The sequence below is a fragment of the Bos grunniens genome, chromosome 3 (genome assembly GCF_055505025.1).
Source record: "Bos grunniens cultivar Pamir isolate PY7600 chromosome 3, Bosgru_T2T1.0, whole genome shotgun sequence".
Classification (NCBI taxonomy): Eukaryota; Metazoa; Chordata; class Mammalia; order Artiodactyla; family Bovidae; genus Bos; species Bos grunniens.
Genome location: NC_141167.1, coordinates 34,860,255 through 34,884,812, shown reverse-complemented (window position 1 = coordinate 34,884,812; position 24,558 = coordinate 34,860,255). Strand labels below are relative to the sequence as shown.

At 41.0% G+C, this 24,558-nt stretch overlaps 1 protein-coding gene across 27 annotated transcripts in view; it reads right to left on the bottom strand.

The window, feature by feature from the left end:
• FGGY (FGGY carbohydrate kinase domain containing) overlaps positions 1-24,558 on the bottom strand; it is a 532,748-nt gene that overhangs the window by 327,786 nt on the left and 180,404 nt on the right. For all 27 annotated transcript variants that reach the window (XR_015160120.1, XM_086390249.1, XM_086390248.1 and 24 more), the window contains one exon: positions 20,506-20,621. Coding sequence is in view for 26 of the 27 variants with exons in the window: in XM_086390231.1 (XP_086246357.1) it covers positions 20,506-20,621 (116 nt within the window). In the remaining variant the exon portion in view is untranslated. The remainder of the gene's footprint in view (positions 1-20,505; positions 20,622-24,558) is intronic.

The following is a 24,558-nucleotide window of genomic DNA, read 5'->3' as shown; positions in this document are numbered from 1 at the left end:
ACTCTTCTCAAACTTCTGACTCCTCCAGTTCTCTACCACACTCACAGAGAAAATATAAGTCACCTGAAGAAAGCTCCCTCAACTTTCCATTCTGAGCTTACATTTCCCCAGGTCTGCATTCTTTTTTTTATATCAATAGTAGGGTTAAATCCCTGCTCTTGTCTAGAAGTCACTGCTTCCTGCCTTCTCCGAAACCTTACATGCCCATTCTCCCTTCTCTCTCTGATGTCCCTAACCTGTCACTCACTGCTAGAACCTTCCCATCAGCAAGTAGACCTGCTCAAGCAAACCTCTGCCATTATCAACTGACCAACCAAACAGAAAACTCCATTTACTTTCAGTTACTCCTCCATTAGCAACTGCCCCCATTTCTCTCTTTCCCTCCCAACCAAATTTCTTAAGAACTGCCTAAACGTGCTGGCTCTGTTTTCTCAGCTATCATTCTGAGTCTGGCATCTGAATGTCTTGGCTTGAATCCTGACTACCTAGCTGGCCTGTGGCTTGAATCCACACTAGCTAGCTGTGCAACTCTGAGTGATTAAATTCCTTTAGACTCAATTTACCTCTTCTGTAAAAAGTGGTTGGGGAGGTATAAGATGACTACGTGCTGCAATGTCATAATCCATTTTAAGCACTTGGCATGGTGTCTGGCATTCAGTCATTATTAGTTGTAGCTGCTGTACTAATCATCATTTATTCCTCAACCCTTATCATCTGTCCCCAGTAGTATAATAAAGTCACTTTATCAAATAGACAGTTTTCAGTCCTAATCTCATTTCCTCTCCCAACCTCCCTGGAGGCTGTTCCCTCCCATTTTCAGCTCTCCTGGTCTGATTAGCTCTTGTTCATTACTCTTTAGCCCCCCTTTGCAGGCACATCCTCCTCTACTGAGTCTTTAAGTGCTGCAATTCCTTTGTGCCAAATTCATTATTCTGCTAGAGTCTCTCACGCATATCTACAGCTTCAAACATCACCTACACTGACAGCTTCCAAATCTCTACTTCTAACCTTATCTCTTATTTCAGCATAGACCCAACTGTCTACTCCTTGTCTTCATTTAGATATCTCAGAAGCAGGACTCATGATCTTAACCCTTTTTCCTTTGTTTTAACTCTCCTCTGAAGCCTGTCTTTGTGCATGTCCTAACACTTCTATCAATACATTCATTCATTTACCAAGCATCTACTGAGTACCTATGTTCCAGAGTGTTTTTCTACACATTATTTCGTTTTAGAAAATATTTGAGAGAACTTATAACTGGTAAGCAAAGATAAACAAGGGGGTGGGGTTAAAGATGAAACACACATTAAAGATTAAATAAAGCCAACGATGGGAACAAAATGAATTGGGATGGGCCTAAACACATATACCAGTGGCTTTAAAATCCATTAAAAATGAGTCTCAGATTTGCTTTAAATTTTCAGGCAGCTAAAGGGGCGAGGAATATCTTGCCAGTGACTCAAGATGATGCCCAGGAGAAACTAAAATTATTCAGAAAAACTAAGAGAAACTAAAAATAATTTAAATACTCAGATCAGACAAGATTTTTTTTTCTGTGAGGCCTGCATTACGAGGTCTCTGTGTGAGGTAATCCTAATGACCAGGTATTATTTAGGAATTACCTTCTCAGTGTGCGAGGTGGGTGAACTCAGGTTTAACAACTGTCTTGATACTAGTCACACAGCTAGGAAACGGCAAGGCCAAGATTTTAAACTCATATATACATACGCTACCAAACCCATGTTCTTTACATAACCCCAAAGTGCCTTTTAAAAATAAATGTCCCTGGGCTTTCCTGGTGGTCTAGTGGTTAGCAATCTTCCAGCCTATGCAGGAGACATGGGTTCGATCCCTGGTCCGGGAAGATCCCACACACCTTGGAGCACCTAAGCCCATGCACCACAACTCCTGAGCCTGTGCTCTAGAGCCTGAGAGCCACACTACTGAAGCCCGTGTGCCTAGAATTCATGCTCCACAATAAGAAGCCACCACCATGAGAAATCCATCCAGGGCCAGACAGTAGCCCCTGTTCACTGCAACTGGAGAAAGTTCCATGCAGCAACGAAGGCCCAGCATGGCCAAAAAGAAATAAATAAGTAAATCTTTTTAAAAACGCCCCCCTGCCCAGCATCTCTGAGACAACAGATGTCTACATACAGCATCCATAACAGTGCAACATATGATATCGCAAAAGCTCTCTATCTTGAAGATCCCCTGGCAGCTCTGCGCTTTCAATTTAAAGACAAATCCATAGTCCTTGGTAGAAAAGATTGTGGGGAGGGAAGAATATGATGTATTAATAAAACATTGTAAAACCATTACCTGGTCCCTTAAGTAGCCTCTGAAGTAAGGGCAGTGGGGGAAAAAAAAAAAAAAAAAAAACACTGCAGGAGGTTTTTTTTTTTCCCGTCCTAATAGATCATACATTTCAGCAGCTAAAAGGGTATGAAAATTTAACGGAATTTTTAATGTCTTTCTAGGTTTTACGATACCACAAAGAGATCATTTTCGTTCTCCTCGCCACGAGAACAGATGGGTGACAGGGGTGGCAGGGCCGTGACTCACCATCTCCTCCTGCCCGCAGAGCCTGCTTGAGCAGTGGGCAAACTTCTGGGATCAATAGGGTTCAAGGCAAGGCAGTATCTGCCAGCAAACCTTGGAGAAGGCCATTAGTCAACCAGTGACCTGCCAACCTGACCACAGTGGCCTTCTAATGTGGATTCTCAGAAAGGTTAGCCCGTGCTGGGGAACTGAAAAGGTCGTGGGTATCTCACCATCAAAACTCTACAGAACTGGGGTAAAGGGCAGAGCAGAAGAGCTAGGCTGTCAGAGGGAAGGGCCACCTCAGAGGCCAAGGTCATCACCCATCTGCTGCGTGACCGAGAGAAGCTAAGTGGAAGAGGCAGCAGCTGACATGCTTCGTGCAGCAGAGAACGGCAGCCACCGGAAATGGCTGCCCTTCAAGAAAATTGAACGGAATGTCCTCCAAACGGATGACAATCGTGGCATGAGCTCAGGTGTCTAAGCAGGATCTAGAAGCTAATACCTTTCAGAATAAGGGAAAAGAAATCCAAAATGGAGCTGTACGTTTTAATGTGATTAAAATACATGCCACTTTGTATCATACTGTCCAGTCCTTCTGGGATTTTAGAGGGACTGAGACAGTTCTAATCATCTGAGAACCACATCCTTAAGCCTCTTTTATCTATGTTATTTCAGAGAAAGGGAAGAAGGAACCCATGAGATGGCAGGCATCTCCAGTGATCTTCTTGAGCCATATCCTTGAGTAGGCAACCAGAAGGGGCTCTGGAGTCCAGCAGATCTTGACATGGATCTAGCTCCATGATTCATTAATATTTTGACTTTGGGCAGGTGATTTCATTAGATCAGACAACCCCAGAAACTCTTCAACTGTTTCCCTTTCACTGGGTCGAAAGTATGATTTTTATCTGGGTCATTTTCCTGTAGATAAACCATTTTGTTTTGTCAGTGGCCTTTATAGGCCTAGAATAGGAAACAGGATTTCAGATATAATCTGATCAGAAGGGGCTCTTGCTATCTTGGTTTGAATAGTGCAGCTGTATAAATGCGGCCCACCCCCAGGAGGCTCTGCAGCCTTGTGGTCAGATATGCCGGCTCTAGAGAAAACCTATCTCTAGCTCCATTACTTACTGCGTGACTCTGAGCAACTTACTTCTCTGTGCCTTAGTGTACTGATAAGTAAAGTAAGTATAAAATAGTATCTACATAGACTGGTTAAGGGAATTAAATAAGTTAATAGATGTAAAGTATCTAGAAGTGACCAGTATGTAATACTCAACAAATATTTACTTGGTTTATTATAATGATTCTCTAAGAAATTTAGGCTACTACTGAGTTCACATTTATACCACTGAAAAGATAATTTTTCCATCCCTTTATTTTTTTTATTACAGCATAATTTATATATAGCATTACATTAGTTTTAGGTGAATAACATGATTTAATATTTGTAGATATTACAAAATGAGCATCACAATAAATCTAGCTAACTTTCATCACCGTTAGCCTCTGGCAACCACCAATCTGTTTTCTGTTTTGAAAAGCTTGGTTTTATTATTATTTTTTTAATTCTACATATAAGTGAGATCAAAAGGTATTTGTCTTTCTCTGACTTGTTTCACTTAGCACAATGCCTTCAAGGTCCTTCTATATTGTCACAAATGTTAAGATTTCATTTTTTTATGGCTGAATAATATCTCATTGTATATATATTCCATATCATCTTTACTCATTCATCTGTTGGTGAGCACTGAGGTGGTTACTTTAGTATCTTGGATATTGTACATAATGCTGCAATGAACACAGAGATACATACACCTTCTCAAGTTAGTGTTTTCATTTTCTTCAGATAAATCTCCAGAAGTAGAATTGTTGCATCAAGTGGTAGTCCTATTTTTAATTTTTTGAGAAACCTTCATAATGTTTTCCACAGTGGCTGTACCAACTCAGAGTCCTACCAACCATCATAAAGTTTCTTCTCTTCATATCCTCACCAACACTTAGTTATTTATTGTGTTTTTGATAATAGTCATTCAGGAGTGTGAGGTAATATTTCATTGTGGTTTTGATCTGCATTTTGCTGATGATTAGAGATGTTGAGCATCTATTCATTTACCTACTGGCCATCTGTATGTCTTTTTGGGGGAAAAAAATGTCTATTCATATCTTCTGTCATTCTTTCCTTGTATTTTTTAATGAAAAGACATGACTATAAACCCTTGATAAAAATTCACCTTGTTAAGTTTAGGCTACCTTCTAGTCCACTGATGTTTAAACTATTTTTGGATTATGTTGTTCAATGTATTAATTACAGTTGTTTTCTATCATTTGCATTTTTATTCAGCAAGCCTCTTGTGTATTCATCTAAGTTGTTGATCAAAAATACTGGCAGAGGCAAGTCAGAATGCAGTGCTGTGTGTCATACCAGCAGGGATACACGGGTTGAGATCTGGTCCATTACAGTCTTTGAGATACTTCCTTGTACATTTGGGAATCCATTTTGAACACATTTATTTCAAATACCTCTTTTCATTATGAGAAAATTTTTAAAATTCTCAAAAATGTGTTGAATGCAGGATACTTTTCTTCTATGCCATTTTACTGATCTATCATGTTCTCAAAATTCTAAATAATTAACTCATTTATATGTTCAATAACAATTCATGAACAGCATTCTGTCATTAAACAGATAAATAAATTTAATAACAAGGTAATTTCATATAGTGACAAGTGCTGAGAAGAAAATACAACAAAGAAACAGCATATGGATAGAGCAGGGGTGGTGGCGTGGGTGGGAAGGAAGGCTCTTCTCTAATGACATTTGAGCTTAGACCTAAAAAGAAAGGGATGGCCATGAAGATATTTTGAGAAAGACCGAGCCAGAGAGAAGTTAGAGATAATGAAAAGGAAATATATACTGGAAATCTTTGAGGACAGAAAGAAGGTTACTATGGTTGAATGGTGACTATGGGGGTCATGGTAAGCAATAAAAAAGACAGAGAGGGAGATATCACATGTGACCTTGTAGAGCATGGCAAGGGATTTAGTTTGGTTTTTTTTTTTCCCTACTGTAATGAAAAGCCACTGCTGGGAAGAATTTAGGCAGGATAGTAACATGATCTAATTTACATTTTAAAAATAATATTCTGGCTGCCGTGCAGAAAACAGATTATCAGAGGGAAGAACGTGATGAAGGAAACCAATGAAGAGGCTGGGACACTAACCTAGCGACAGATGAGATAAGAGCTGGGAGGGTAACAGCGGAAGAGGGGAAGAAAGCCCACTTCTGGGTTCCTTTTGGAGTCAAACAGAGAGATGCGGGTTACCGAGAAAAGAATTTCAAGAACAGATAACACCTAAGGTCAGGGTATTGATGAATTGAAGGTAAAGTGCAAGTGAAAAAGAAGCACGAAGAATTACTTCTAGATTTGGGTCCTGACCAACTGGAGAATTGTGGTACCTTTCACTGAGATGGAGATACCCACATGTTGTATGGCTGGGCTGTGTGAGCAAATTAAGAGTTCTGTGTTGGAATTCATCTTCCCCATGCATCTATGCCCCTATTAAACGTTCATTTTGTGGTGATGCTAGGACACAGAGAGGAGACAAGGAGTCTTAAAAGAGAGTCTACAAGAAGATATAAAAGCGGACAGACAAGATGTAAGCACCAGGTGCTACTGGAGCTTGGTTTATGTACCAACTACCAGATAAGGAGAGTGTTACTGAGAAAAGAATTTCAAGAACAGAAACCACCTAAGGTCAGGGTGGCAGGACTTATTCACAGTGAACCCGGGTTACCTAATGACATTCTCTTTCACAGTTATAGGCTTAACAACCAAAACCAAGGTATCTTATATCATTAATATAAAGGACACAGATCAAGAGTTTTGAGGGACTAAACTTTTGGAAAATTGGGATAAAGTATGACTATTTCCTACCTCTAGGCAGCAATTCAGTTTTATTCCCAGGGGCTCCAAGATCACATCTAAAACTTATTTTCTTCATTGTGAATGCCCAGCTGGACATAAAATTGACTGAGATGGTCAAAATGCCATCTAAGGTTTTATTTTCTCTCAGGCATACTTGGTCTGAATGAAGCTAGTTCTCTGGAATAATGATTTCAGCATCTTGCATCCTATAGATTTCCAACTTTCTCAGCTCAGGCCACAGTAGCCTCATCTCACCATGCTCCCTCCTGCCACAGTCATTCAAATGCTGTCACCTCTGCCTCAAACACTGTTCACATGCCTCTTCAAAGAGTTAATGCACATTAAGTTACATAAGCATCACTTTCTCAAACATTTCCTAGTTTCTCTGACAAGCTCATATTCTCTCTTACATTCTTGGAGCCCCTTTCCCCATTCTTTGCAGCATTTACCTCAGTGGCAGTTTTGTGATGCTCTCTCCACTACTCTAAACCCTCTAGGAAGACAGAAATCTAGCTGGCTTTGGTTCACCATTATTCTCCTGCATGGAGCACAATGCTTTCTTCATCTTTATTAAACCTGTATAGGAATACCTACCTTGCATTGTCCTTATGAGGGAGTGGGTTTGTATGTGTGTGTTGTTAATTTGATGAACAAAAGCAAAGAAGAAAAATAAAAGTCTTTCCTCTCTTTTTATACACTGTCATTACCATTACCATGTTTTCGTATCCCATTAGCCCAACCTTCTTACTTTCCCTTCCCCTGAATAAAATTACCAAAAGTTCCTTTTAGTTATTCATAGGATTTGGCAGTAGGGCAGCCCACTGTTAGTTCTACTATGATATTTTATGGAGTACTGAAACTCGCATTGGTTAAGTTAGTTACTGTTTGCCAGGGTCTTAACAGAAGTCACAACACACACATACAAACCCACTCCCTCATAAGGACAATGCAAGGTAGGTATTCCTATACAGGTTTAATAAAGATGAAGAAACTGAGTCTCAGAGGTTGAGTGACATATCCAAGGTTCCACAGCCAAGTGGTAATTCTGGGATTTGATCCCTGGTCCTTCTGACTTGAAAGCTTGTGATTTCTGGTTCTCCCAAATGTAAACTTTTTTTTTCAGAGCTGATGGGAAAAATAAATGTGATAGTATATGATTAAAAAAAAAAAACACCTCTTCTAAAGTTGTAAAGCATTGTGGGAACATTAGTCACTGAGTTTCCCAGTTAATTACCAATACACACTGTATTTTTTTATTTGCCTGTGGCTATGTGCTCAAAATTCTCCAAGCCAGGCTTCAGCAATACGTGAACCATGAACTTCCTGATGTTCAAGCTGGTTTTAGAAAAGGCAGAGGAACCAGAGATCAAATTGCCAACATCCGCTGGATCATGGAAAAAGCAAGAGAGTTCCAGAAAAACATCTATTTCTGCTTTATTGACTATGCCAAAACCTTTGACTGTGTGGATCACAATAAACTGTGGAAAATTCTGAAAGAGATGGGAATACAAGACCACCTGACCTGCCTCTTGAGAAATCTGTATGCAGGTCAGGAAGCAACAGTTAGAACTGGACATGGAACAACAGACTGGTTCCAAATAGGAAAAGGAGTACATCAAGGCTGTATATTGTCACCCTGCTTATTTAACTTATATGCAGAGTACATCATGAGAAACGCTGGACTGGAAGAAACACAAGCTGGAATCAAGATTGCCGGGAGAAATATCAATAACCTCAGATATGCAAATGACACCACCCTTATGGCAGAAAGTGAAGAGGAATTAAAAAGCCTCTTGATGAAAGTGAAAGTGGAGAGTGAAAAAGTTGGCTTAAAGCTCAACATTCAGAAAATGAAGATCATGGCATCTGGTCCTGTCACTTCATGGGAAATAGATGGGGAAACAGTGGAAACAGTGTCAGACTTTATTTTTTGGGGCTCCAAAATCACTGCAGATGGTGACTGCAGCCATGAAATTAGAAGACGCTTACTCCTTGGAAGGAAAGTTATGACCCACCTAGATAGCATATTGAAAAGCAGAGACATTACTTTGCCAACAAAGGTCCGTCTAGTCAAGGCTATGGTTTTTCCAGTGGTCATGTATGGATGTGAGAGTTGGACTGTGAAGAAGGCTGAGCACTGAAGAATTGATGCTTTTGAACTGAAGTGTTGGAGAAGACTCTTGAGAGTCCCCTGGACTGCAAGGAGATCCAACCAGTACATTCTGGAGATCAGCCCTGGGATTTCTTTGGGAGGAATGATGCTAAAGCTGAAACTCCAGTATTTTGGCCACCTCATGCGAAGAGTTGACTCACTGGAAAAGACTCTGATGCTGGGAGGGATTGGGGGCAGGAGGAGAAGGGGACAACAGAGGATGAGATGGCTGGATGGCATCACTGACTCGATGGATGTGAGTCTGAGTGAACTCCGGGAGTTGGTGATGGACAGGAAGGCCTGGCGTGCTGCGATTCATGGGGTCACAAAGACTTGGACACGACTGAGCGACTGAACTGAACTGACTGAACTGATGTGCTATTTTGCTCATCAAAAAACCCGAAAGAACAGTCTAATGGACCTGTGGGAGAGGGAGAGGGTGGGAAGATTTGGGAGAATGGCATGGAAACATGTATATATCATGTATGAAACGAGTCGCCAGTCCAGGTTCGATGCATGATACTGGATGCTTGGGGATGGTGCACTGGGAGGACCCAGAGGGATGATATGGGGAGGGAGGAGGGTTCAGGATGGGGAACACATGTATACCTGTGGTGGATTCATTTCGATATTTGGCAAAACTAATACAATATTGTAAAGTTTGAAAATAAAATTAAATTAAAAAAAGTTAAAAAAAAAAAAAAAAGTTGCCAGTTATGGAACTGAAGGAAAACCTATAATTCAAATCATGGTAACCTCTTAAAGGGACTTCACAGTTGGCACAATGGTAAAGAATCTGCCTGTCAATGCAGAAGATGCAAGAGACATGAGTTCAATCCCTGGGTGGGGAAGATCCCCTGGAGTAGGAAATGGCAACCCACCCAAATGTTCTTGCCTGGAAAATTCTATGGACAGAGGAGCCTGGGAGGCTACCATCCATGGAGTCACAAAGAGTTGGACACAGCTGAGCATGCACACGTGCATACACACACATATACACACAGACACAACCTCTTAAAGTGTTAAGAATGTGATTATGATTTAGAAGCAGACATCTGCTTAGTCTATTATATCCAACTTGGGGGGAAAAAAGCTGTGGGAACCCAAAGATGAAGCTCAGAAAAAGATATTCCCCAAATTTATACATTGGTAATAATTATATTGGGTTGTTTAAGAGGAATGGGTCTTGGAAGACATGATCTGTCACTTAGAGAAGACTTTGTGTTCAGAAGAGACAGCTGTGAAGATACCAAGGACTAATGTTTTCTGAAGACATAGGATGTGTTAGGAACTATACCTGCAATATTTCCTTTAATTTTCATAATATACCAATTAAGGCTCAGAAAAATCAAGCACTTCATGCAAAATCACATACGACCGAGCCAGAACTGAACTCAGGCATCTGACTCTGGTGACCGCATCTTTAAACATTAAAATTTGTAGTTGTTCAGTGTAACCCCATGGACTACTACCTGCCAGGCTCCTCTGTCCATGGGATTTCCATTTCCTTCTCTGGGGATCTTCCTGAACCTGGGGTTGAACCCCTGTCTCCTGCATTGGCACACAGATTCTTTACCAGTGAGATAGAGGTCTTAAAACTTTAAAATTGGCAATGACCAATATACTACTTATTTTATTTATATAAGTTACTTGAAAGCTTGCTTGATATGGTCCAAGATCCAACCATTTCCAGCTTTTTTGGGCAAAGCAGTTTTTGCATCTTCAAGATTGAACATTGGACAATGGTTGGGTTCACCTATGCAGGTCTTTCCCTCAGTAACATTCTTCTAGAGCTTACTCCCTTTTAAGTGATAGTATCCAGATTGGCTAAATGACCAAAATTTACTGAAAAATGTCAAAGAGGAAAGTTGACAAGGAGTAGTGAAATGGAACTGGGGGTCAGAAGATCTGGTTTTGATATCAGCTCTGTCACTAAGAGGCTGCAAGATGAAAAGAAATTCACCCTGACTCCCCGAGTGTTGGTTTTTCATCAATAAAATGAGGGCATTAGAGCAAAATCTTCAAGATCTCTTTTGGCTCTGGTACTCACTGGCTGTCCAGTGGTAGGAAAAGAAGCTGGAGTTTGACCTCACTTTTGGGAGGCTCCCAATTATTTTCCAGATGCCATGCTGAAAAGAGGAACAGTTCCATGAAACCTTATATGACCTCTGACAGTCATTATTTTACAAACTGATGTGGTCATCACTGTTCTGTTATCCTTCTGGCTCTGCAGGGCTATTCCTGGAAGCACCAGCAGCTGAAACAGTACTTCTGGGAATCTAAGGGTGCTGAAGAGTGGGGAACATGGTTGCTTCTTTCAGGCCCACTGATAGGAAACAAGGAGTGTCCAGGGAGTGAAGGCTGTTGTCCTCTAGTTGCCAAGGCACACTTACAAATGATAACAGATAACATGTCTACAGGTTTTGTAAATCACATTGTCCTCTGATCTGATATCTCATTTAAGCTTCTCAACAAACTTTATGGAAGGGAAGGTAGGTAACGGGTACTATATGTGACTGAAGGAAAGAAATGGGCTTGGGAAACACACACACGCACACACACAATTTCTCAGCTTCATAGGAGCTACAAAACTCCTTCCTACAACTTCTTCACTTTTATCTACTTTATTTATAGCACTGGCAGGAATAATTATTGGAACCATCTCTTGAGAGCAGTGAAGCCAATTTTTTGACACTGAGTCTCTTACCAGTGGCCCCATATTCAAGGAAGGATAGAAATGTCATTAGAAGTGAAACCCAGTCCCCTTTCCTATCCCATCTTCTGCCCATCCTCTATCCCACTCATCCCCACCCCATGCCAAGTCCACTGCTCCAGCGACACCCAACCATTCACTGATGTTCTTCTGTATTTTCATGACTTTGTCTGTGCTGTTTCTTCTACCTCACAAGTCATTTTCCCTTTTTTCTTGGTAAAACACTACTCATATTCTTTCAGACACATCTCAAATGCTATCTCATGCGAAGACTTCTTTGATACAACCTCTAGTTATTGGTGACTTCCTGCTCTGCTTGTCCAAGTAAGTTGTACATGTCTGCTGCTGCTAAGTCGCTTCAGTCGTGTCTGACTCTGTGCGACCCCATAGACGGCAGCCCACCAGGCTCTGCCGTCCTTGGGATTCTCCAGGCAAGAACGCTGGAGTGGGTTGCCATTTCCTTCTGCAATGCATGAAAGTGAAAAGTGAAAGTGAAGTCACTCAGTCGTCTCCGACTCTTAGCGACCCCATGGACTGAAGCCTATCAGGCTCCTCTGTCCATGGGATTTTCCAGGCAAGAGTACTGAAGTGGGGTGCCATTGCCTTCTCCATGTACATCTCTAGATTATTGAAAAACATAAAAAACATTGAGAATTTTAATTCAATTATCTCCACTCCTAATCCCACAGATGTGAGATACACAAGGGATGGACCATGATGAATCCAATTTTTCTGTCCCTGGTGCTTAGCCCAGCACCTAGCACATAGGAGACACTCAGCAGTATGGCTAGAGGGATGGATGCATGATTGGATAGGTCACTAACTGACAGGAAGACCTCTAGGTCATTTCCCATCAGGAAGAAGTTTAATTTTAAAGGGTAAAGTAAGATACTATGATACTCAAAGGATATGTTATTGTCTCAAGTCCTGGAAAGACCTTGTTCTGGCACTTGGACAAGAAAGAAAAAGATGTTAAGAGTAGAAAGGATAAGACCAAAGATTCATGGTCAAGGGTAAAGCCTAGTCCACAGCACCTACAGGGATGGTCTCCCTCAGGACAAGGAAGAGATAGTACAACAGACCCTACAGAGCCTAGAAAATATTGCAATTACCTGTGGCCCATGGTTTCTCCAGACATCCCAATGTAAATTACCAAAAACAGCACTGACATCTTGTGATACCAAGATGGTGCAACAAGCAATTCAGCAAAGCTTGAAATGACAAGGAAGTCTCACACTCTAAGGAACAAATGGATAAATCCTTGTAAACATGTCTAGTTTTATTGGGCAAATTCAGAACATTGAGTATTCACAGATACAAGGATTTTATAATATCCACAGCTATGGATGCCGTTGCTGGACTCAGGCTTCCAACATTGTTCCTGATGAATACTGCTGGTGAAAACTCCTTGGGTGTGTTTCTACAATGGGATTTCCTCTTCTTTCCCCAAGGATGTGGTAGAATTAGCAGAAATACTCCCATTTCCTACTTCTATACTCTTATTTAATCCTAGGAAAAGGAAATGCCTAACTGATTCATGAGACTTGGAGAAAAAAACCAATACCATGGGGCCATTTTAACGAGGAAGTAGAGCCACAGCCTTGAAAGGGGTCAGTGCAGGTGTGGCATGAGAGTCTCTTCTTGAACCACCTCTAGGCCAGTGGGCTCTTGGAGTCTGAGTTTGAATTTAGCAGATCAAACAGCACATCAAGTGCTGAAACAAGCCCAGCCAGATGTCTTGTCTCTTTATCCCAGCTCCTTGGCCTGCCAATAAATGGATCAAGTCACTGCCATGCAGTTTCCAGGGCCCAGGCAGGTCCAAAAAAGAGGGTAAGATTCCCTTCATGTTCTTTAATTTAGTCTAACCAAAATCAAAACAACACTTTGCTTCAGGTGTCTCTGCAAAATATTCTCAACTGGTTAGACTCTGGGGCAGAACAGTGGTGAATACTAGCAGATCTATGTCCCCAACATGTACACGTCATTAGTCAAGATCCTTAAGCTATAATTTTAAGCCTAAAGGACAAAAATATCTAAACTGCAGCTTCAGTTAACTGCAGGATTTATTTTACTCTATGAAAAAAGTGGTATTCTCAGGGATTCCCTGGTGGCTCAGTGGTAAAGAATTTGTCTTGCAATGCAAGAGATATCGGCTCAACCCCTGGTCCAGGAAGATCCCACATGTTGCAGAGCAACTAAGCCCGTGTACCACAACCACTGAGCCTGTGCTCTAGAGCCTGCTTGCCACAGCTACTGAAACCCCCGCACTCTAGCTCAGTCTCTGCAACACGAGAAGCCACCACAGTGAGAAACCTGTGTACTCCAACTACAGAGGAGCCCCCACTTGTCATAAGCAGAGAAAAAGCCCCTGCAGCAATGAAGACCCACCACAGCCAAAAATGAATAAATAAATACACTTAAAAAAAGTGACATTCTCAATCTCTTGAAAATAAGTTGTGCATGTTGCTTTGGGTGTTTTTTTTTTTTTTTTTTTTTCTGAAGGAGTCTAATATTTCCTTTTAGGAAAGTCTCTGACAGACTTGTAGGAATGAGCTCTCATTCAGGTGGGGGTGTGTCTTCCACAGGAGTCCCTGCTTAAGTGGCAAATGGGTTAGTGAAAAAAGGACTATGAACACTGGATTTATGAAACAAAATCATTGTCTATCATCTAATACTATCATTTAATTCAAAAGGAGGTACAAGAGACCATTAACTGTTAGGTTAATTGTTCCCAACTAGTAGGAGCAATTGAAGCCAAAGAGGGACTTATTTATCAAATCCTTTGTTCAAACACATATTCACTCATTCAAGTACATATTTCATCAGTATGTACTAAGTGCCAGATAAAGGGCCCACAGTGTCCAATGCCTAAAACATGGTCTCATAAAGGGAGAGGAAACAAGATAAAAAACGCAGCCTCCCTGCTCTTAAGGAATGGTCCCCTTTACATCTGCTTCATCATCATTTCTGCCTCTCATGTAACAGTTAATAACTCCTTCTACTTGGACTTTAAGTTTCTGTGTTGTCTGGCTTCCCTGACCCCAGAAAACAAGTGATCTATAAGCTAACATACTGTACCCTTTTAGGCATTACAAGGGTCTTTCTGTAATGCAAATTACCACTCTATAATTCAACCATGCTGTACACATTCATAAAATGGCCTGCCCCAACAACACAATGAAACACTTTTCCCAGGAAGATAAAAAGCAATTGGGACATGCTTAAAGAGAGCCTGGATAATCAATTAGAACAAGTAGGATGCTGCTTCTCTTCCTAAGGATCCTTCTTCCCTGTTGATTTCTTTCTTCCTATTTGCTTTTGATAGATGTTTAGGATCAGATAGATAACAAGACAAGGGTTCACACAGAAGGGAAGGTCAAAATCTATTGACACAGATAATTTTATTGGACTACGGGTATATAATTCCCTACAAAATACTGGGCTTGAGGTTTCTCTATCAATTCTGAACATGAAATCAACTGGTATAGTTTTAACAACTGTCCAAAAAAATGTCTACTATATGCTTCTGATTCACAAAACTGTTTTTTTCCCTTATTTTGTATAATGTTCCCAAACCAAACCACTCAAACATCTCCCTGAAGGAAAGCATTAAGTAGTAACATTTTATCTTTGGAAATTTGCAAGTAGTTACTTAAAACATTGTAAATTTCTTCCCTTGTCCTTGAAATGCACCATATAAATATTGCATTTGATCCTTAACTTACACTTCATAAATAATTTATTTCAAAAATATCCCTCCAAAGACTATCAGCTGCTGAGGTGTTCAGTTTTCGGGGAAAGCATTTATTTACTGCATGAGCCCAGGAAGGCTGGTAAAGACTTGGCTAAAAGCTCCACACGGAACGAATTATGGTAATTATATTAATGGTCAAATCCATGATGTGCTGTTCAAATCTGTTAAAAGGTTTTGCACTGTATTGCCCACGTCTGATGGGCAATGAGTGCACTGGAAATGTTTAACACTTCATAGGGAAGCTTCCAAGATACATTTCTCATAGTTCCAAGAATTGCAACAGACTGTCTGGAGGTAACTTCCAGAGGAGTCTCTGAAAGTCACAACTGGGAGTGCATATTTATCTCTTTAACATCCTCCACTTCTGGTTCAGACTGAAACTACAAGCTCAGGTCACCAGAAATGAAAATCAAAGGAAACATCACACAATTAATTTTGATGAATGGGTAAGTTTTAATTCACGTATGGTAATATTCTGGTTAATGATATGTCTCCTTAGGACATCCATTAAAAATCCATTAACTTAACAGGCAAAATCTAATAAAGTTACTCTGGAAACTTTCTGTGAGGTTAACATTATAGACTTTAATGAATATTTCCTGTAGGTATTGCTCTATTAGCAGAGCTAATATACTTATTAAACATGGATCTTATGCTGGGGGGGGGAGGGGAGCACAAAAAGATGAAAATAATCAGAAAATCAGAGTTGAGGTTGGACCCAAGCCACCTAAAATCCTGCTAAAATTAGTAAAGAGCACTAGAGCTTTTAGAAGTGAAAATTGTGGATATCACAGTACCAGCCACCCCAGTCATTCATTTATCCTTATCCACTTACTAATCAAAGAGTAATTTAGCTGCTAAAATGTGCCATGTCTTATGCTGGGACCATAATATGAAGGTAAACAAGTGAAGATTCGCAGGTCAAGAAGCTTACAGTCTACAGTAAAAGCAAGACATCTAACAGGTAATCAATGTATACTATAATAAAGCTGTGTTCAACACACCATGGGAATACTCAGGAACAAACGACTAAATCTGAGGGAAAGGGTGGGCAAATAAATTTTAAAAATCACTGAAACAATGAAGCAACTGAAGTTGAAATTTGTGTTCCAGTAAACTATTAGCTCTTCTAGGCTACCCCACAGGGAAAGTTTTAATTCTGGACATCACTTATTGATTCTGCATGTGGTTACAGAAAGCTCCTTCTCTCTCTGATTCTAATCTAAAAACAAGGTAACAGTATACTTTTGTCACTGGTTGTGAAAATTACATGCAACAAGGTACATAAAAACACATAGAAATGTGCTTGAAATACAGAAGGGGAAGGAGGTTTAGCATTTATTTATTGCCTACTATAGACTCCAATCAATATTATTTGGAAGTCAATACAGTGTCATGGTTAACGCAGGATTTGGAATCCTCCAAACATAGGTTTGAATTCTGCCTCTACCATTTGCAAACTGTGCAACCATAGGTTAGACACCCTTCCCTTTTCTGAACCTTGGCTGCTTCAGCTGTAGAGCAGGATAACTAAAAATAACTCTGTTATGAAAATTTTGAAAGATAATGGTTGTAATGCAATAGTACCACATCTCAGAAACAATACACTGTTACTTTTAATTCTACCATTAACTATATCTTTCATAGACAAGACTATAGAGATAAAAAAAGCATTATGAGACTTGTCTAAGTTCATACAATTAATGCTAAAACTAAAACTACCCTTGCTCCCAGTTCCATGTTCTAGACCCAACTTTCCTGCAGTCCTCAATTAGATGACAATAGTCCTGCCCCTGAGACCCAGTCTTGATGGTTCTTCTTTGAGGCAGGGAACTTATGGGGTACCTCCAGAACATCAGACTGGAGAATTAGAACTTAGGGGCCCTGCTTTAGCGCCAATGACCAATGAACTAGTACCCTGGGGTTGTAGGCTACATTGTGTACCCAAGATTCATATGTTAAAGGTCTAGCCTTCAATGTGATTGCATTTGGAGATTAGAGTTGATAAGGAGGTACTCATCTCACACGCAAGCAAAGTAACGCTCAAAATTCTCCAAGCAAGGCTTCAACAGTACATGAATCAAGAACTTCCAGACACTCAAGTTGTACTTAGAAAAGGCAGAGGAACCAGAGATCAAATTGCCAACATACGTTGGATCATCAACAAAGCAACAGAGATCCAGAAAAACATCTATTTCTGCTTTATTGACCACGCCAAAGACTTTGACTGTGGGGATCACAACAAACTGTGGAAAATTCTGAAAGAGATGGGAATACCAGACCACCTTACCTGCCTCTTGAGAAATGTGTATGCAGGTCAAGAACCAACAGTTAGAACCAGACAAGGACATGGTTAGAGCTTGGGAAAGGAGTATATCGAGGCTGTATATTGTCTCCCTGATTATTTAACTTCTATGCAGAGTACATCATGAGAAATGCCAGACTGGATGCAGCACGAGCTGGAATCAAGACTGAAGGAAGAAATATCAATAACCTCAAATATGAAGATGACACCACCCTTATGGCAGAATAAAAAGAGGAACTAAAGAGCCTCTTGATGAGTGAAAGAGGAGAGTGAAAAAGTTGGCTTAAAACTCCACATTTAAAAAACTAAGATCATGGCATCTGATCCCATCACTTCATGGCAACTAGATAGGGAAACAATGGAAACAGTGAGAAACTTTATTTTCTTGAGCTCCAAAATCACTGCAGATGGTGACTGCAGCCATGAAATTAAAAGACGCTTGCTCTTTGGAAGAAAAGTTATGACCAACCTAGACAGCATATTAAAAAGCAGAGACATTACTTTGCCAACAAAGGTCCATCTAGTCAAAGCTATGGTTTTTCCAGTAGTCATATGTGGATGTGAGAGTTGGACCAGAAAGAAAGCTGAGTGCCGAAGAATGCTTTTAAACTGTGGTGTTGGAGAAGGCTCTTGAGAGTCCCTAGGACTGAATGGAGATCAAACCAGTCAATCCTAAAGGAAATCAGTCCTGAATATTCATTGGAGAGACCAATGCTGAAGCTGAAGCTCCAATACTTTGGCCACCCAATGTGAAAAACTGACTCATTGGAAAAGACTCTGATGCTGGAAAAGAGTGAAGGCAGGAGAATAAGGGGATTAGAGAGGATTAAATGGTTGGATGGCATCACTGACTTGATGGACATGAGTTTGAGCAATCTTCAGGAGTTGGTGATGGACAGGGAAGCCTGATGTACTGCAATCCAAGGGGTCGCAAAGAGTCAGACGTGACTGAGCAACTAAACTGAACTGAACCTCCCAGTCCATGTCAATTCAAACAACTACGCCTATATTGTACACATTCTGTCAGTAGGTATTTATCAACATCTTCTATGCCAAGATACTCAAGGGTAAGGCAGATACAGTCCCTGCCCTCCAGAAGCTTGTGGTTTAGTATCATTTTTCTCTCTGGCTGCCTGGCTCCAAGTGGTGTGAATATCTAGAATTTTAAGGTACTATATGCTTTAAAGTATTAACACTTTTTATACCCTGTGAAGCTATATTCCCTCATCAGTTGAGGGTCTATCACACTCAGACTCTAATCTAAGTATGGACTATGGATGTTTGTTTCAATGAAGCTCAAACTGGATTTAGATGCTAAATATTGGAATTCTGCCTAACCCTGCTGGAGGTAAGTTATACAGCCACATCAGCCCCCTCAAGTCTCCAATAGCCCAAGGAGGACGTCTGCTTTGGTAGGAAAGTATAGAGTTAGAGACTGCAGTCCTAATAATGACCCTACAAGAGCAGACAAAAGAACTGAATCTCAGTCTTTCCATGTGAAAATTGGAAATAGCTAGACAAATAGGTTTGTGAGAGCCAAATGAGATAAATGAATTAATCACCTATCAAACCACCAACCAAAGGACTTAGAATGCTACTAATGACTAATGATCGCTGGTTTGCTTTCTTCTTCTCTTCCTCTGGTCCCAAGCTCCTGCCCTTCTCCACAAGCTCCAATCTTACAGTGGTTTCAGTTGAGCTACAGAAAGTCCACAAGGGTTCTTTTGCATACTACCCTGGCTCTGTTCTTTTCCCTAGATTTAGCTATGAGTAGTTGAGCAGACCATGCTCAGCTGAACTATGCTGTCTACAGCACAGCAGTATGGATGCTACTTGGATCTTTCATATTTCTGTCCTTATATTCTCGAAATGTAAGACAGTAGTCATGAGGACTCGACCAGAGAAAAGTTGGACTGAAATAATCTCTATGTGACTCACTTATCAACGGCAGTTGAAACTGTAGCAGACACTACTATTTTCACCCACATTTCACCCGTATTTCACAGCACAGCTCTCAGTTTCTGGTCTGTCACATGGATGGCCACAAGGCCGCTTGGCCAATTACCACATTTCCCAGCCACCCCTGCAGCCTAGTGGGGCTTCATTAAGAAGCGCTGGTGTACAGGCTGTGATCAGAAATGAACTGGTCCATTTTTCTGTTATGCTTCCTCCAAAGGAATGTGGATGGATTCTTCTGGTCCTTTTCTTTCTTCCCAATCCCTAGCTGGGAACTGATGAGAACTGAAGGAGCAATTTGGACCCAAACTTGGAGGTCATGTTATAAGAAAGGCAGAGCTGCCTGATAATCACTTACTTCAGTTCTAATACATAAAAGGGAAATATTCTGCCATCCTGTTTAATTCACAGTACTTTAGAATTGTCTTGTTCCAACCTCCTAGCCCACACACTAAACAATACAGAAGTATTTTCTTTCATAAGGTGTAATATCTTACCTGAAGACAGCTTACTAGAAAGGTAGGTAGTAACTATATGAAATAAGCATCTGTCTGTGACATGAATATGAACTTTATCTTGAAACTTTAACATATCAGCTACCATTATATATACCTAGTATCTGAATTACTTTACAGGTAAATTCCTACTAGTCATCCACTCCTTTACTACTTAGTTAGTGCCACATAAAACTGGAAGTCAGGGGTCCTAAGGCTTTAGTCAGGAACAACTGGCTCACATTCCAGTTTATGCTTTGTTCTTGATACTTCCAATTTTGATCTCTTCAATTATTATTATTATTTTTTTTTTTTCCTGTTCATGGCCTTACCTGGTTCCTTGAACCTAAATCACAACACATTTTCCAAGATCCGACTGGAATGATCCATAAATAACTTTGATTATGTTATTTCCAGCTGCTCCATGCAAAAATCTTCCCCAGTCTAGTGGCATGTCTAAGAGATTATCATAGCTCAGTTACTGTAAGCCCCAATACAAAGGCCTATTAGTCATGGACTACCCATCATAGCTTACTAGCTTCTCTTTGAAAAATAGGGATGTGTTCCTATATTTTAATTTAGACAAAAACAAACAAAAAGCAAACACCAATATCTTCATGTATACGTATACATAATCAGAAAAATGTAAATTATTTTTTACCTATTTTGCTGTAATTATCTGTAACCAAGTCTTCCAAACCAACCATCTTCCAGAAACTGTCGTCCCAGCCTTTCTCTGCAGAGTATGTCCATTTGCACACCAGGGAGCAGAGAGACCTAGGGAAATAGGAGCGAGGTAGAACCAATAATAAGAGCCAGGCTTCCTTTATATTTTGCCAAACACTTGTTCAGATAACTGTAATAGTGAAAAAATAGAATAAACTGAAGTAATTATTCACCCCTGATTAAATCAAAAGTCCTCAGTGATATCTATTAATGATTGAGAACATCTTCTTTTTTCAAAAGGGTTGCAGCCCTTTATTTGGATCTGACTAAACAGTATATATAAATATTTGCATGTATATTTCTATTCATATTTATATGACATTTATGAGATAACCAGAAATTACAACAATGACTAGTTACCTGGGATCCTCCAGGCAAGAATACTGGAGTGGGTTGCCATGCTCTCCTCCAAGGGATCTTCCCAACCCAGGGATGGAACCCAAGGTATTCCACGTTACAGGCAGATTCTTTACCATCTGAGCCACCAGGGAAGCCCAAGAATACTGGAGTGGGTAGCCTATCCCTTCTCCAGGGGATCTTCCCAACCCAGGAATTGAACCAGGGTCTCCTGCATTGCAGGCGGATTCTTTACCAGCTGAGCTACTAGGGAAGCCCTGAGATAAACAGAAATTAAAACAATGACTAGCTATTTGATGATACTGCTGCTGCTGCTGCTGCTGCTAAGTCGCTTCAGTTGTGTCCGACTCTGCGCAACCCCATAGATGGCAGCCCACCAGGCTCCGCCATCCCTGGGATTCTCCAGGCAAGAACACTGGAGTGGGTTGCCATTTCCTTCTCCAATACATGAAAGTGAAAAGTGAAAGTGAAGTCGCTCAGTCGTGTCCGACTCTAGCGACCCCATGGACTGCAGCCTACCACGCTCCTCCATCCATGGGATTCTGAGCATTATTATTAAGTATTAGGTATGAAATTGATACTTTTGGTTATGTTTTGAAAAAGGCTTCTTAGCTAACTGATACATATTGAAACACTGATGTATAAAATGATATATTATCTGGGATCTACTATAAAATAACAGTGAAGGGGAAGTGAATGACATTGCAGATGGAGCAGAATTGGCCATGGGTTGGTAGCTGTGGGGCTGAGGGTGGTTAAATGGGTGTTCATTATACGTCTCTATTCTGTACATGTTCAAAATTCCCTGTGATAAAAAAATAAAAAAAAAGGTGCCTGGTATAGATGTGATCACTGCAGTCTAAAGCAATATTCAACAGGAGGAAGACTGAGTGCTAGATGGCCTTTTCCTTTCTGGCTTCATGTCTCATTGATTCCTTCAGTTCAATTCAGTCCCTCAGTCGTGTCCGACTCTTTGCAACCCCATGAATTGCAGCACGCCAGGCCTCCCTGTCCATCACCAACTCCCGGAGTTCACTTAGTCTCACGTCCATCGAGTCAGTGATGCCATCCAACCATCTCATCCTCTGTCATCCCCTTTTCCTCCTGCCCCTAATCCCTCCCAGAGTCTTTTCCAGTAAGTCAACTCTTTGCATGAGATGGAGCAACCCCACGTCCAAGGAGCGGTGGCTGCACGGGTGCAGGAGGGCCTAGAGGAGCTACTCCACATTCAAGGTCAGGAGGGGTGGTGGTGAGGAGATACCCCTCGTCCAAGGTAAGGAGCAGCGGCTGCGCTTTGCTGGAGCAGCCATGAAGAGATACCCCACCTCCAAGGTAAGAGAAACCCAAGTAAGATGGTAGGTGTTGCAAGAGGGCATCAGAGGGCAGACAACTCCCTCTTAGTGTTCTATATTCCAGCAGTAAACAATCCTTTGGAGTGCCCTGAAAAAGTCACATTCTTGCATACTTCTGTGCTTGCATACTTCTCTTCTATGTGCTTGAAAAATTCTTCAGCCTCATAACTTCCTTTAGTCTAGACCGAGACCTCAGTTCTAGTTTAGATGTTCCCGCTCTGACATCACAGAGCAAGCACCAAATCTATTAGAGACCTTATCACACTGAGTAATTAACTGCTTATTTGTTTATCTTCTTCCCAACAGCCCCAAGCCTTCCAATCTATTCTCCATTGTGTCCAGAGAAAACATTCTAAAGTAAAATCTGATGGTACCAACTCCTGATTAAAAGCCTTCAGTTGCTCCTCACTCCCTTCAGGAAAAGTCCAGTCCTCAGCTAGGCTTGAATGACACTTTGTGATATGACCATGTTGACCTCCGGCTTCCTCTCCTGTCGTTCCTATCCTTGCTTTCTTCATTCTACACTAATGAATTATTTGAGGCTTTCCATAGTGGGCCTTGATTGCTCACTTCCCAGTGCCTTGAACCTCTGCTCCATTCTGCCGAAAATGTTCTTCCCTGTTATGTGTCTGACTGCTGATTAGCCTTCCTGACTCAGTTCAGACTCCCCTTTTTACAAAGCCCCAATGGAGGTCCAGCTGAGTCCAAAGCCTCTTCTCCAAGTTCAACATTCTCATACCCATATCTTAATACTTAGCACAGTCATTGTCCTTGCCCCTTCCCATCTCTATTTCTCCCACTAAACCAGCAATACCTTCAGAGGAGAACCTACCTTACTAATCTCCAGATCACCAGTATTCACATCCAGCCAGAGCTCAAGCCACAGTGAATACTGATCAAGTGGAAGCTCTGGAGAATAAATGTAGTCTGTCCACATTACCACAGGTAAGTGATAAACCTGGAGAGTTCTTGCTGTTTTATAAATAAAGCAAAACCTATCTATTTCATAGAGCCAGCAGTTTTGGCCTATCTGATTCAGTCATTAAACTGACTCACTCATTCACTCACTCGCTTAATAAATATTTAGTATTCAGTCATTATGACCCTGGCACTATGCTAGGTGCTGGGGATCCAGTTATATGCAAAACAGTCAGCCTGCTGCTCTCCTACACACTAATGATATAATTGAGGAGACAGTGATCAAATAATCACATCTAAAGTCACATACTAACAAAAAGTTATGAAGGAAGTAGAGAGAGAAATGGAAAGTTTTAGCAGGAGAAACTGGCAGGAGAAAGAGGGAGAAAGTGTCAGGGAGGGCTTCACAGAAGACCTCACCTTCTGTGAGACCTCAATGCCTTCTGAAAGCAAACAAACATTACTTATCATTATTTTTTTCACATGTGGCATAGATGGAAGATTCTAGGATCAGGAAGATCCCTTGGAGAAGAAAATGGCAACCCACTCCAGTATTCTTGCCTGGAGAATCCCATGGTCAGAGGACACTGGCAGGCTACAGTCCATGGGGTTGTAAGAGTCGGACATGACTTAGCAACTCCGCCACCACCATCACAGACGACAGGACACGCTGAGCTAAGCTAAGTGGCATGGATATACTGAAGGGACACTAGTCCCATTGGAAACAATATGTCTGTGTGAAACCCTTCACCTGACTTAAGCAAAATAATTTTTTGAGGTATAAAGAAAGATGTTACCTATGAAGCATGTTCTGAAGAATATGCAATAGGATAACTCTTCCTGGCACAATGCCTGAAATTTTGATGTTTTAGAAGCTATGATAACTCACTGGAAAGAGCAATGTGATGAAACAATATAGTGTGCAAGGACTGTGTCTTATGATCCACCCACATAGGACAACTCTTCACTCCCCAAATACTCCACTCATTTGCAGACTTCCGGGACCAGCCTCTACTCTGTCCCATCTATCATTAACTCAGTGTTGCTCCATCCACTCATCCTTGTCTACCTGGAAAATTCCATGTCTTTCTCATGGTCCAGCTCTTCTGCACAGGTTTCCTCACTACCTCCAAGCTAACTTCCTGGCTATCTCCTTTGAAGTAGCATTACAACTTGGAAATACTTCACTGTATTTCTTAACAGCTGAGATAGGTTGAGTTCATGGCCCCCAGTCTTCCAATCTCTAAATATCCACACCCTTTGCCACTTAATTTGTAGTGTTGCACCTCCTTCTCTCAATCCCCACAGGGGGCACAGCCTCCTTTCCTACTTCAAGATTTTGGATATTGTCACACAACTGG